At 39.1% G+C, this 14,231-nt stretch overlaps 2 protein-coding genes across 3 annotated transcripts in view; one reads left to right on the top strand and one right to left on the bottom strand.

Moving 5' to 3' along the window:
• zdhhc2 (zinc finger DHHC-type palmitoyltransferase 2) overlaps positions 1–3,782 on the top strand; it is a 29,578-nt gene extending 25,796 nt beyond the window's left edge. The window contains exons 10-13 of the mRNA XM_034093410.2: positions 1,381–1,473; positions 1,754–1,869; positions 2,539–2,620; positions 2,697–3,782. Of these exons, the coding sequence (XP_033949301.1) occupies positions 1,381–1,473; positions 1,754–1,869; positions 2,539–2,579 (250 nt within the window). The 3' untranslated portion in view covers positions 2,580–2,620; positions 2,697–3,782. The remainder of the gene's footprint in view (positions 1–1,380; positions 1,474–1,753; positions 1,870–2,538; positions 2,621–2,696) is intronic.
• Positions 3,783–4,671: 889 nt separating this feature from the next.
• cnot7 (CCR4-NOT transcription complex, subunit 7) lies at positions 4,672–13,730 on the bottom strand. 2 transcript variants are annotated; one of them, XM_034093125.1, is made up of 7 exons: positions 13,564–13,730; positions 12,841–12,964; positions 12,562–12,755; positions 12,068–12,238; positions 9,708–9,852; positions 9,482–9,592; positions 4,672–5,946 (listed from the first exon to the last, which is right to left on the bottom strand). In XM_034093125.1, the coding sequence occupies exons 2-7, from the start codon at positions 12,955–12,957 to the stop codon at positions 5,815–5,817; spliced, it is 870 nt and encodes a 289-aa protein (XP_033949016.1). In that variant the 5' UTR covers positions 12,958–12,964; positions 13,564–13,730; the 3' UTR covers positions 4,672–5,814. The 2 variants fall into 2 exon arrangements, with proteins under 2 accessions (XP_033949016.1, XP_033949017.1); XM_034093126.2 differs by having other exon boundaries at positions 12,077–12,238.
• Positions 13,731–14,231: the final 501 nt, after the last annotated feature.

The raw sequence follows: 14,231 nt of genomic DNA, 5'->3' as shown, positions 1-14,231 counted from the left end.
TTGTGTTCCCCGGATCAGCCTCGCAGCTGAGCCCCTGTAGCATCCTGGTGCTAACAGAGCTAACGTAGCTAGCAGAGGGACAGCAAGCTAGAAGCAGCAGTCACCGCAGAGACCTGTCCATCAAAGTGACCACGCCCTAATTTATGCAAAAACGTTAAGACCTAATATAACTAAAAGGGGTGCGTTATAAAAAAAATGCACTCCCCAATCCATTGTCATGAAGGTGGAATCTAAATATATCCAGAATAATTTTTTATTGCATCCATGGGTAGAAACATGTTTATTTCTGCTGTAAAGTTGGCCATTTTAACATGGGGGGTCTATGGAAATTGCTCCTTTCTGCAGCCATCCCCTATCAGCCAATAGATGAGCTGCAGTTTGTGGCACTTCCTTATGGGCTTCCTGGCTCTGCCCCTGCTCTGCCCCCAGAGTTTGCCGCTTGATCAGATCCAGTTGTAACTTCATACGGAAATCCATGTTGTTACATTATTTGCAACAACTGCTAATATTTGTTCAGTCAAAATACCCTGTTATACTCAAACACAGTAAATAGAGACATTCAACTGAGACTATGTAATGTTTAAAAGACTACACACCATTCTTATCTTTATGAATAAAAAACTAAATTCATAAGAAAGAAATTGCACCCCTGGCCTACTCAATGAAAACCTTTCTGGCTGCTACAGCTTTACTTCTCTGGTATGACAGCTGGCTAATGAGGCTAATGCTAGCTTATGGGGCTAATGCTAGCTAATGATTCATCAGTTCTCTATTTAAGAATATCCTAAAAATGATATTCCCATACAACAGTAGTTCATTGTCAAACACATATTTTAAATGTTAACTTGTTTCAATTTATGAATGTAACTCAAGTTGTGTAAAACATACTTATTTTAAGCCAAATAGTTATCTGATTTTTGTTTTACAACGATAACCATTTGTTAAGAACTGCGACCATCATTGATGAAAAAAACAAGGTTCCCCAAAAAACTGAATTGAGAGTGCATTTAAGTTTTATTGGAACATGTTTTAAAATGTTTTCCCTTTTCCTTGTGGTACTCGTTCACTGTTTTTTAGCTGTTATAATATTATTATTATTATTATCATTATTATTATTATTATTATTATTATTATTATTATTATTATTATTATTATTATTATTATTATTATTATCCTATAACTGCCACTGGTAGTCCCAGTATCGTCAGTTTGTTATAATAGACTCACTTTAACTTTTTATATTAGCCCTAGAATAGAATAACATACATATATTGTACACATATATATTTCCTATGTCACCTAAACTATTGAACAGATATATATCCAGGTTTTTATTTAGACATTTTCCAACTCCGTTTTTTTTTTCGCTTGACTTTCCAGTTTAGGCGATGGTTGCTCGTTCCCGGCCTGTCTGGTGAATCTGGACGTGGAGCAGGCTGCCTCGCCCACGGGCTCCACCCCCGTCAACAAGATGTAAGGCAGACAAAAGGAACACACACATCCATAAAAGAAAAAGTAAAGCACAGAAACTAAAGAGAAAAATGCAAATCAGCGCCTATTGGTCTATTAACCCTTTAGGTTTAATGAAGCGTGGGAATCACCTTGCAGCAGTTACAGTCTTGCAGTTTTAATTAATCATTCAGATCATATATGGATTGCAGGATTTAGGAGTATTTTATTTATAGAAGTAAATACTCCTCCTAGGCTCATGATTTATGTCCATAAATCTGTATATTTGTGTGCGTGTTTACAGTGCAGCAGACGGACGCCAGTTCCCCTCCAAGCCGCTGAGGGAGTCTCAGAGTCGGCTGCTCACCAGCACCCCCTCCTGGACAGAGAGTGACATCGCAACAGACAAAGACAGGAAGGGTGAGATAATGTTATACTATTTATGATGTTTTTTTATAGTCACTTGCTTAAATAACCCCAAGAAAAATGTTTTTCTGAGATACACGTTTCTACCAATGTCAGTCTTGATAAAAACTACTATGAAGTCCTGATTGTACCTCTTTAATGCCAGTTGGTCTTCACAATGCAATAACCACAAACACAGAACATTTTCTCTGTAATATATGCGAGGAGAATTGGTTTTCACAGTCAGTGTTATTAGCAAGAACATTGACTCGAATGCATTTTAATTTACTTTTGCAAAAAAGACTTGAAAACAGTTGGCCCATGGGGCAAACATTGTAGAAAATAGTACACAAATATTCTTTGTAGTGATGGATAGATTGAATGCCTGATAAATATAAATATAATAAATGCATGACTTTCAGTGGACCTATTGTGTTTTTCGGAGGTTTCCCTTTCCTGTAGTGTGTTATAGGTTTTTTTGTGCATGTAAATGGTCTGCTAAGGCTAACATATCTCCCCCACACTCCTTTACAAGTTGGCCAACAAGTTTAACACAGGCACAACTAATCTTTTTTTTTTTATTAAGCAAAACCAATGAATGTCCACATTTAGGCGCAATGGCTACATTATTTGTACTATTATTATTAATTTGAATGACTTCAGGAAGCACATGTGTCTATTCAGGTGCCAGTAACCAGGCGATGACCATAGAGCATGAGGCGTAACCTGTGGTGGAGAAACAAGAGACGTCTTCAACCCAGAAGAGGTGAGTTCACAGTCTCATAGAATCTATCCACGTATCAAGTTATGAAATCAACAATAATATGTCTTTCATTCAACAGGTGTACGGCACCGTCCTCAGTGTTTGTGACTATCAGAACTTGACATGGTGATGACATCATCAAGAATTGTTGTTTCCCATAATTCACCTTGCTTCTGAGTGGTTTACGCGACGGATATCACAGCAGAAAAAAAGCTTATCATCATCGGTATTACTCTTTTTGCTATCACCAACAGTTTTTGCTGCTCTCCTGAAAGTATTAGGGCTTCAGAACGGGAATTGAAATTAAAATTGCATTCCAACAATCACGTTTGTACATGATAAGCACAGAGCAGCTATGGAGGGGTGCTTTTTAACACTTTGTACACTAGGAGATCATTCTGAGCTGCTATTGTGATACTGAAAAATAAGGATCGTTTATGTCATTCTCGTAGCTTAGCACAAAAATAAATGCTGTTTTAAGTTTGCCAAATTGAGTATAGACTTGTAGTGGTGTTAATGTGATGTAAGTGATGTTTCTTCAGCCATTTATTTACTTCTGGAGGGGGGGATTGATGCATGCTCTCATCTCAGGATGTCAACTCAATCACACCCATTTGTAGTGAAAGATGTTACCCCCTTTGCTTGGACTGAACAAAATAAAAGAAAGTGTAGAGGTTAGTAATTCCATTTGAATAAGGGCTCTTCTTACTGGTTATAGCATGAGTGAGGATGTTGCTGTCACACTGCAGGTGCCGTGACAGTGTTTTCCCCTGCCAAGTATCCAAACTGCTGTCTGGTACCCTGGTACACGTCAAACTGCTGGACAGAAGCCCCCCGCCCGTCTCTGGAGGCGAGCAAAGCTTCGATGTAATGCTGCGGCTCAAAAAGCAGAAACTGTCCAGTGTTTTTCTAACTCGCAATGGGAATTTGTGGATGTACCGCAGAGCAAAAAAAAAAAGGCCCAGCTGCTTTGTACAGGATATTTTCACTTTGTGAGTCTCTTCTTATCTTCGGCTGTAAATGGCTGTTATAGCCTACTATTGGTAGAATGTATGCTTCAATTTATATTTTTCTATTCTTCTCTCTCTATGACTCCAGAGAAAATATTTGTGAGGCGATGTACTGTAAAGTTGTGATGCCTTATAACAATAAAAATTATCTCGTCTCCAGCCTCCCGATTCAGCTCTTTGTTGCACTCCAGTGAGGATATCTCCAGAACAGGGCACACTACAGTCACACTTTAGTACTAGTATTAGTGTCTGAATATTAGTATCAGTATCCTATTATTAGTATTTGTATCAGAATGCTATTTTTCAAACCATCCTTGTATTATTAGTATTAGGGTACGGACATTACTGTTAGTATCCTAACATTAGATTTGATATAAGTATTAGTTTCTGAATATTATTAATTTGAGTATTACAATATGAATATTAGTACCCAAATATAAGTATTTGTTTTGGAATATTAGTATTGGTATCCAAATAAACATTTTAGTGTTTGAATATTAGTTTTAAACGCATTTTAATGTTAAGTTTCCAAATATTACTGTATGAATATTAGTTTTGAACAAATCAAAATATTAATATTGGTGTCTGAATATTGGTATTAGTAACAGAATACTAGTATTAGTATCCAAATATTAATATAAGTATCAGAATATTACTATAAGTATCCAAATATTAGTGTTGGTATTTGAATATTAATGTTCAAGTCATCCTAACATTAGTATCCAAATATTAGTTTTCAACTCATATGAATATTAGTAGTCAAATATTACTATAACTATCAGAATATTAGTATTTGATTATTAGTTTTCAACTCATCTGAATGTAAGTATGAGTATACACATATTAACATTGGTTTTCTAATATAAGTATTAGTATACAAATTGTGGTATTAGTATCCAAACATTATTACTTAACTCATCCTCGAACTCAAAGGTATAAGAAGAATGATGTAAATGACTGAGGTCATAAGCATTTTAACAGGAGACCGGACATATGCAAAGGGCTTAAACTTCAAAGTGTTTAGTAATGTAAAGTCTGAGAGCATTTATGGTAGAAAAGTTTCATGCCTTTATTTACAAAATAATCTAACAACAATCCTCCTTCCGTAACAGTGTGAAAGATGTGTTTGAGGGTCAGGGAGGTGAACGCATGTTGAAGCTACACTTCAACACACCTATGGAAGTTCAGGACACTACTATAACAACACAGCATTTATTCAAATGAGGAGAACATGCGGCTCTTCTACGCAGCATGAATTAACTGGAAAGCAATACAAAAGAAACTCATTCAAAAGGCCAGAACTACTAATTGTAGTTTTTCCCATTGAGTAAAAGGTTTGTCTTCGTTATAACGACTCCAAAACTCTAGTAAACCTTATCATCTCAATTAAAACACTCTCTTCAGAGTATTCAAGATTAGCCTCACCGTGTCTTACAGCAGGCGAGGGGTTCTATACTTTATAATTCTTTCTTAGGGTCTAAATTCAGTAGAAATAGTTGCAAGACCATAATGCTTTGCTGCTAACATGCACAAAAAAAATCCATATTGCTCCGAAGAATAAACACGGAAAACTTTGATAGTAAAGAGGAAACTGTGTTGTTAGTCTGATTGGAGCGTATTCAGGACATAACAAACATCTTATTACAAACAAAACATTCATGTGCACGTAAACACACCGACTCCCTTTATCATTATCATACAAAGCTCCAATGACAGAGGGCGCAATAAATTCAAGTTTAAAATATAAGCAGCTCATTTTAAGGCTGAGCGAGGTTGTTGTGAGACTAAAGGTTTGTGTGTCAAACGGGAACGTAGAAAAGGCAACAAAGAGGAGAGAGACACCAGAAACATTTTCAGCTTTCCATATAAAATCAGGTTAGAGCTTTTAAAGTGCAAAACATTTCTACAGAACGTTTCTTTTGAGGGAAACTAAAATCCCATCCTCTTAAATATTTTAAACTCCACCAGAACGTGTACACCGATTCTAAGGAATAAAAGTCACACACATGAAGCTAGCATGTGTGAGGACAGCTGTGACTTTCCTTAACGTATCTAAGGTGAGCAGAGCCTATGAGAAGCAGCTTGCTAAATGATGCGAGAGCTTTTTTGTTATTCCAATATCATGATAATCGTCCGGTTGGGGTCACACTGATGGTGCACGTGGACCGAGGGGCGGTGGGGCGGGTGTCACGACTGCTGCTTGTTGGCCTCCTCTTCGTAAGCGTTCCCCGTCCCGTTCTGGACGTAGGTGGAGCCGGAGCCCAGCCCGTACAGGTGGCCGCAGTACTTTGCATCGTCGATATGATCCTCGAAGAACATCTGTGGAAGATGAAAACACACGATGTTGAGAAGAGACACTTTCACTTTCTTTTAGGATCATAGTATATGTGATGAATCGTAGTTTGTTTTGAACCCTTGGGACTCAGAGAATAGTTGCTCTGATCTCCTTTGATTAAAAAAGGCAAAAAATAAGGAGCCCTCATTACACACCAGTGATTACAAATATTATACTTATTTTCCACTTTCGCTGATTTTGTATTTAATATCAGTCCTAAATATTTCCACTAGACAATGGTTGAATGTACATTTCCTCAAGTATTGTACAAAAATGAAGGTACTCAAAAGTATTTGAGTATTTTCATTTGATTTTATGCTACTTTATGCTTTCACTGTCTTACATCAGGTAGGCAAACAATTTACTTTTTACTCCATTACATTTATTTTACAGATTTAGTTACTTGTTCATTTTCTGATTTAAATAATCAAAACAAAATATAGATCAAATAATAAATGATCATATATTATATGTGTTGCTCTCCAATAGTAGGCCTACATCCAATTATTAAGTTCAACATTGAAATGATGAACACAATAATGCATCAAAAATACAATATAATATTATAAAATATAATAATTTAATATATATGGTGCTTTTGGTACTTAAAAGTACATTTTTATGAAAATATTTTTTACTTTTATTTAAAGGTCCCATGTCATGCTTTTCCGGTTATTACCCGTCCCCTTGTGCATGTAAACGGTCTGCAGTCACAAACCCTCAAAGTACACCCTGTAGCGAGTAAAACTCTAACACAGAAAAGACCTGTCTGTGCTGCCCCAGAACGCCTCGTTGGAGATTTGCACGGGTCTGATTTTCAAGACCCGCTCCCGCAACGTGCAATACCGAACCCGCCCCGCGACCCGCACATATTGCCAATTAGTTCCGCAACCCGACGGCACAAGATCCGCAACCCGACCCCGCATATATATGAGCAGTGAAAACGTGCAATTATTAACACACGCAGTTGCATATTTGTCTCAAAAAGCGTGGGATGTTGGTTCTTTTCTCCATCTAGGATGACACCAAAAGCCTCCCAGACGTTGGATTTCGCTCTTGAGGAAGTTATTATTGAAAATGCTGTATTCTTCGCAAGAGAGCTTCACCTCAGCCATTTCTAATGTGGCGCGCACAGCAGCAGATTGATGCGCGGTTATGATTATGCGCGGTCCCGCGGGGGAGAGGTCTGAGGATTTTAAACATTAAACTAATTTATTATTATTTTTAATATATTTATTATGCAATATCCGCGACCCGACCCGCATCATCTTTGTTTTACCCAGAACCAAACCCGGAAAAAAGCGTTTGAAAAAATACCACCCGCTAATCACCTTTTTTGCGGGACACCCGTCGATGCAGGACTCTCATCACCCGCCCCCTTCCCGCGTCCATTCGCGATGTCTCCCTGTCTCGCAGATCCCACGCAGCAAGTAGGAAATGAACCCAGATCACACTGTCCGCTCCAGCAGCGAGCCGTGCAACGACCCAGACCCCACGCAGCATTCTCATCTGATTGTCATTACTGGTGTCATTTTCTGGTTGCTAACGCCATTGTAACACATAATCACTGATGTTCCGCTGTAACGGTGGTGGACTCATCAGAACAGAGTGGGCGAGCTGACCAATCAGAGCACAGTGGCCTCACGGGCAGGAGCTCCAACAAGCCGTTTAGGACAGAGAGTGAATACACATACTATACAGAGATGCTGTATGAGAAACCAATGTGAGTTTGGAACATTGAACAATGTACATCTATTCTAGTAGACCTCAGCAATGGAATTATGATTAGTAGAAATGGCCATGACATGGGACCTTTAAGTACAATTCTGAATTAAGGACTTTTTACTTATTTTGACACTGCAGCATTGATAGTTTTACTTAAGTAAATAATCTGAATACGTCTTGACATGGAATAAATTACAATGTTGGCTTCAAACTAACTGATGAGGGTATCAGTGAACCAGCAACTTACGGTAAGTGAAAATGTACTGTTTAAAAGGGATAGTGGAAATCCGCGAATTTTGGGTTTAACTTATGTATTTTTATTAAAAATAAGCATAATAAACCTTTTTTTTTTATTTCATGCGCCTAGTTTCATTTTATTTTCAATTTTACTGCTCCCGACCACGCCCTCTCAATGAAACGAAATACTTCGGGAATCTTCGGGTGATGACGAAAACAAAGGAAGACGGGCACAAACATTGGACGAGGCACGAGTATTTTATTATGTTTTCTGGCTGATTTAATGCATCATTAGCCTGTACCATTGTGTACAACGCCATTTATTGCCTGTCGATTAGGCGACCGGAGGCCTCGTCATCCGATAATCCGGTACACAGTGTCGAATGTGTACACTACAGTCATCATATAGACATGATAGACTAACAGTACTGTGAGTACAGCCTACACTTGACAGGCAGCCTGGCTAGCCTAGGATTAGGACCATACTACGTCAAAAGACCGATTGGCTCTAGCTGTATATCATGCTAGTATACAATTCATTTAAATTTATTCATGTAATTAATGCCCATAAGGCTGTTACATATACAATAATAAATGTGACAAGATAATTTATGTGAACCTGACCCTGGTATGTTATGAAATGTACCCTACATGCAGTCATCCTCGGGCATAGCCATAGGCCTACAGTGCATGCATGCCAACTTTTGCAATATATAATATAGCGCCTAGCGTGAACTATGCTTAGGGACCTACCAGTCAAGATTATTTGTGCGTAGGGGTGCATCATCTGGCGCCTGGTCCTGGTCATCCTCGCCATTGCCCATGCCGTGAACTAACTCCATCACCTCGGGCTCGAACAAATAAGGACGTAATGGTCCATCGTCTGGCTCAATATTCTCACCATCGTCGCTTACTGAACCGGATTCAGATTCAGTTCCTAAAACTACATTTTCGCAGGAAAGCCGAGAGGATGTTTCTGACTCGCTATCATCACTGGATACCTCGTACAATCCTTCTTCTTTGTCTGGTATATTTGCCCTTCCACGTTCATTCTGCATAGACGCCGTGGTTTGTTATCGTTTCGTCTTCCTGAGTTTTCCTCACTTCCGGTTTGGCTGAATCGATCATTTCGTTTCTAAAAAAGTTCGGGGAAGCTGCAATAAAGTGCTTCTAACATGCGTAAGGCAATTATTATATTTTTTTAATCAGGTGTGATTGTTTTGGTACGTAATTATGCTTGTATATAAGTTCAAACGAAACTATTTGGGGTTCAATTTCCACTATCCCTTTAAATGAATGGAGTGTGGTTGCGTGGAAGTGAGTTTAGATAAAAGCTTCAATTGGTTGTCAGAAAGGGCTGTCTGAGGGCAAGGTAAATCGGTGCATTGTTTTCAATTAAGCCTGACCTTTTAATGATTTTTTAAAATGTGGTTGCTATCGCTTTTGTGTCATCTCAATTTCAAACAATCCGAGCTATCGCTGTAAATTATGCTTTGGGCTGGTTTTGTGAAATAAAAATTGGATACACAACTCTTCACCCTGATTGGAGGAGCCTACCTCTCTCATCTTGAAGAAAGCCATGCCTGTGAGTAAGGAGTCGGAGCCGGCCTGGTGCTGCGGTCCGATCCTCTCCAGCTCCAGCTGCTCAGCCACTTCCTGCAGCCCGCCCTGAAAACAAAACAAACTCAGTCACTGAAAATACAAGCATTGTATCAAAGTAAAACCACTAACAAGATCACAACAGGAGACACTGTGCTACCTGCTGAAATATTTATTAAGGTACCTTCAGGTTTTTACAACTCTTCATGAGGTACTTGACATCGTAAATGACGGGGAAGTACAGGCGCAGAATCTCAAAGAAGTCCACCTCCTCCTCAGGCAGGTTAGCGTTGGACAGAATCTTGATCAGGTATCCAAAGTCATAGCCACTACAAAACACATACACACAATTTAACTGTGTTTTATAAAGTGCACACAGCAGGAGGTTTTAAGAGGTCTTGTTCACATCCCTGTTCAGTCTGTACATTTGAGGACAGATAACTACACAAAGCCACGGCGTTACCCTAAAAAAGTATCTTGTGGTTCGGGCCTTTGATTTAACAGCAAGCATCCTACTAATTAGAAGATGTTCAGTGTATTCATAACGGCAATTTTATCCCAAAAATGTAGTTAATTTCCAATAAACCACACAAATTTAGATGAAATGAAGAAATACAATGATAAATACAAAATAAATAAATGAAAAACAAAATAACATGAGAGCCTGTTGATAAAGGAGTGTTCTAAATACCTGAAAGGGATGACAGTGGTGTTTCAAACCTAAGCTTTGTTTATTTTCCAAAGCCTGGTTATCTTTAGCCTCAGTTTGCCATGGAGACACAGTGGGAAACTGAGTATGAAACGAAGATGTTAAGCAGCAGATTGTAGACATTTGCTAAAAAAATAAAGAGTTACCACTAACTATCAGAGACCAATATAATAAGACATGTTTTCATTTAAATCGAGCAGCAAATTGGAGAGCGAATTTCAACAGGAGACTTTTCTTCATTTTAGGTGAGAGACAAAAACGGCCACAGTTCTGCGTAACATCTTACCTCTCACTAAGGTAAAGACACACAACGTAATAAATAAAGAACTAAAAAATATAACACACTTCTCTAAGGCCAAAGCAAATATCATTAAACGTTTCAACCCAGGAGTAAAAGCAGACTGTAGTTGGGCTGATTTACATTTTGCCCTGGGTGTTCAGATGTACACAATTGAACCGTCTGAACTGGGATAAAGAAGCAAACAGTGCAAATGGGGTCACAGTGCCGCGTTAATTTGTGTTGCGTTAGTATAAACAATATGACAAAATGATCAACATAAAAATATGGTTGTTTAAAAATTGATTAATGGAGCCACTAGTAGGGATGGGTATCGCTAAGGTTTTAACGGAACAACTACTTTTATGGATACCGCTTATCAATCCGGTCTTTTAACGGTACTGTTACCGGTTCATTTGGGAAGAAAACAATAAGGTAAAACTAACAACAGTGTTTTAACAAATCGTATTAAATAATGTGATGACAGAAGAATAGCTGAAACTTTAACAAAATGAATAACTCCGTTACCTCTAATCATTAACCCATGTTTGTATAATTGAGTTGCTGCTAGCATACATAACACCTGACGTGGAAACGTTACTCGTGGATGGGGCTATAGAGCTACTAGAAAGACAGAAGAACCCGGTGCATTTCTCCGTCCGAATGTGGTGCACTTTTGCAAGATGTTAAGTCATTAAGTCAAATGTCAAATCCCACTGCAGACATGATGACTCTATCGCCCCCTGGTGGCTGGCTGCAGTATAGGTCAAAGACCCCTCCCTTTCCTTGTTAATGAAGGGACATGGTCTAAAGTAAACAACAAAAATCAAATTACATGTCATTTGAGGTCGTTGTAATTACGGTGATGTGTCCATTTTTCTGATGGTTTTAATAATATGATGCTATGAAAGGGGGTGGGACGTCATGATTGACATCTGTGAGAGGGAGGATCGGGATTTGTACCTGTAATTTAAGAGTTTTCATAACTGTGATTGTCTGTTTTTCAAAATAAAGATCTGTTAATATAATCTATAGTTCATACAGTCACTGACCATGTTGCCAGCTAGTTTAGCAGCATATCTGCAAACAGTTAGTCAGAGTCGCACCATCTAGTGTGGCCATACAGTACAAGACATTTGCATGTTTCTGAAACACAAATCAAAATTCTGTTTCATAGAACATAGGTCAATTGGATTATAAATGTATTTATAAAGATATAATGGTGAGTTGTTGTGTCTTCAAAAAAGCAAATCAGTGACCGTGGTCCAAACACTACTTGGTTATAGCAGCTAGTTGGTTTCCAGGCGGTCCAATCCCCTATTAATATTGCACAGACTCTGGCTGCTAATTTCGTCCTAAGCGTAGGATGCTAGAATCTTATAAAAGATATTTTGGCTTGATTTTTGAAGAGTGGGAGAAAGTGGAAGATATATGCTTCATCTTTAATTAACTGACAAAGAGAGAAAACGGAGGGCAAACCTATACGATTCCTTTTTCTTTATGCAGATGCCTAGAGAATATAATAGAAAAAAAGCGACTTACTGCAAAAGCAGAATACCTAGAGTACCTGTGGAAAGACAGCCACTTGACCCCGTCACAGAGCACCACACCTGACGTCATCATCAGCTCTGCAAAGTACAGCGCCTCGATGCCTTCGTCCTCGTGCTTCTTGAACTGAATCCCTGAAGTGGTCAGGAGCTCGATGGAGTCCTGTGCATACATATCTTCTCTGAAGACAAACACACACCACACGGTTATTATATCAAACACAATGTTGGTACGAGAACAGTAATTGAACCTCATAATTATAAAAATAATCTGCATCTGAGGTGTTGTCCTGGGAGTTCCAAGTTCTACATTTTTACATCAAACAACATGCATCGTATTGATAGTATTTATAAAGGATAACTGATAAATGTGTAACTTTTATTACCGTTTCATTGGTGTATGCTGTAAGTGAGCTGAGATACTCGTTCATAAACACTCACATGCATGCAATGGATGCATTTAAATGCCACATATGGAGTGAAAGAAGCCCAAAAGTAATCTTACATGAGGTTAAACTTAAAATTGAACTGCCATGTCGATGTTCCCGGAGGGTATTCCCCTTGTTCATTCATAAACGTGAGGCCCAGCTGGATTATCTTGAGCAGATCTACATTGCAGCGCAGTAGCTGGTACTGATAGTCGGCGTTGCTCCTGAACTCTCCGATCGGCCTGGCTACTACACCTGGAAACTCTGTGTCCTGTAAGAGAAACAGACAACCCGTTATGCAGAAAAATAATTCTGTCTGCTTCACACAGTGTGCACTCTCTATTAGCACATCTCACCATAGCAATGTAGTTGTATTTTCGGATGACATGTCGGATCCTCTTCAGCTCTTCCTCCAGGTTATTTGCCCAAACCTCACATATTCTTTGACTGTGATCCACAGTGGCAGCGGGCATAGTGCCACTTCATGTAAAGAGACACATGCAAGGAGGGAAAAACACAGTTATCTACCCCAACATGCTGACAGAACAAGTAATGAGAGGTGGCAGGACAAAGGCATTCAGTACATGATTCCTAGGAAATACTGACCAACAATTTGGCTAACATTGTATAATTTTAATTGCAGGAGATACAACCTGCACTTGGGGTTAAATCACAGATGCCAGTCTCAAAATTAGGGAAGCTACCTCAGAGTGGGATGCACCTGGGATGCTTCACATTACAAGGAGACATGTTGACAGCTGATTTAGGATGTGCAAGACGTGTTTGGCTGCATGTTGTTAGCATTAGCTCGCTTCAGGCTGTTTGCAGCAGCACTTTGGGCTAGCTAGGTCACCTGCAGCTGATAGCAGGCTACAAACTGAGCAGGACAATGGAGGCTCTCAGCTGGGAGGATGAGTGCAGGTCTAACACACTCCTCTGGTTCACAGCTAGCACGACGGATACGTTAAGAGTGTGTGCTAGACATGGAAAAGACGAGTAACTACCTGCACACTGCACATACATACTGACTGTACACACACCAACACACACTTCGACAGTGCAAAGCTCACTGAACTTACCGTTCCCCGAACCGGGCGGGTGTGTGTTTAAGTGTGTGCTATCTGCGAACTGTTAATATGTCTATGATATTGTGTAAGGGGTTTTGCGCTAACTTTTAAATACTTTATATTCGGTAATGTATCGATGTCAACCTACGGCTGCCATCATAGCTGTGCCTGCCACAGGACGTCATCACGTAAAACTGAGACGTGATACGTAAAATGCTACGTTCTATTTGTTCAGTGCTCCTGCATCTTTGGTTGCGGTCAAATAGTCCAAAAATCATCTCCAAACGTCGATCCCTTTATAGTCTATGGTCTATCCCTATGGGACCTTATTTCGGAAAAAGTATGTATTGAAGTCAATGGAGAGAGAAAGATTATCTTTTGATCCCGTTTGCAGTGGCGGTTCTAGACCAATTTGACTGGGGGGTCCACTGGGGGGCCAGTTATTTTCTGAGGGGGGCACAATAAATGCAGGACGAAAAAGAGAACTAGACAGTATGAAGTAATTGCGCATAAGAAAACAATACAGTTATTGGTATTTGTTTCAGTACACTTATTTATTTCAGATATATCTTACAGTTATTACTGTTAGCTTCAGCTTAAGTTATAGTACAATTTTTGCACTAACACCATATAATATTTATATAAAAATAAAGGCAATGAACAGTTACATCTCTACTTTA

Source organism: Pseudochaenichthys georgianus, chromosome 10 (assembly GCF_902827115.2).
Source record: "Pseudochaenichthys georgianus chromosome 10, fPseGeo1.2, whole genome shotgun sequence".
Classification (NCBI taxonomy): Eukaryota; Metazoa; Chordata; class Actinopteri; order Perciformes; family Channichthyidae; genus Pseudochaenichthys; species Pseudochaenichthys georgianus.
This window is presented reverse-complemented; position numbering and strand designations above follow the sequence as displayed.

What these genes read in the sequence shown, in the direction of transcription:
- cnot7 (XM_034093125.1), bottom strand. Translation starts at nt 12,957, where the DNA reads ATGCCCGCTGCCACTGTGGATCACAGTCAAAGAATATGTGAGGTTTGG. An exon ending in AATACAACTACATTGCTATG is followed by an intron (nt 12,756 to 12,840) that starts GTGAGATGTGCT and finishes TTTCTCTTACAG; the next exon opens with GACACAGAGTTTCCAGGTGT. An exon ending in CTTTCTTCAAGATGAGAGAG is followed by an intron (nt 5,947 to 9,481) that starts GTAGGCTCCTCC and finishes CATCTTCCACAG; the next exon opens with ATGTTCTTCGAGGATCATAT.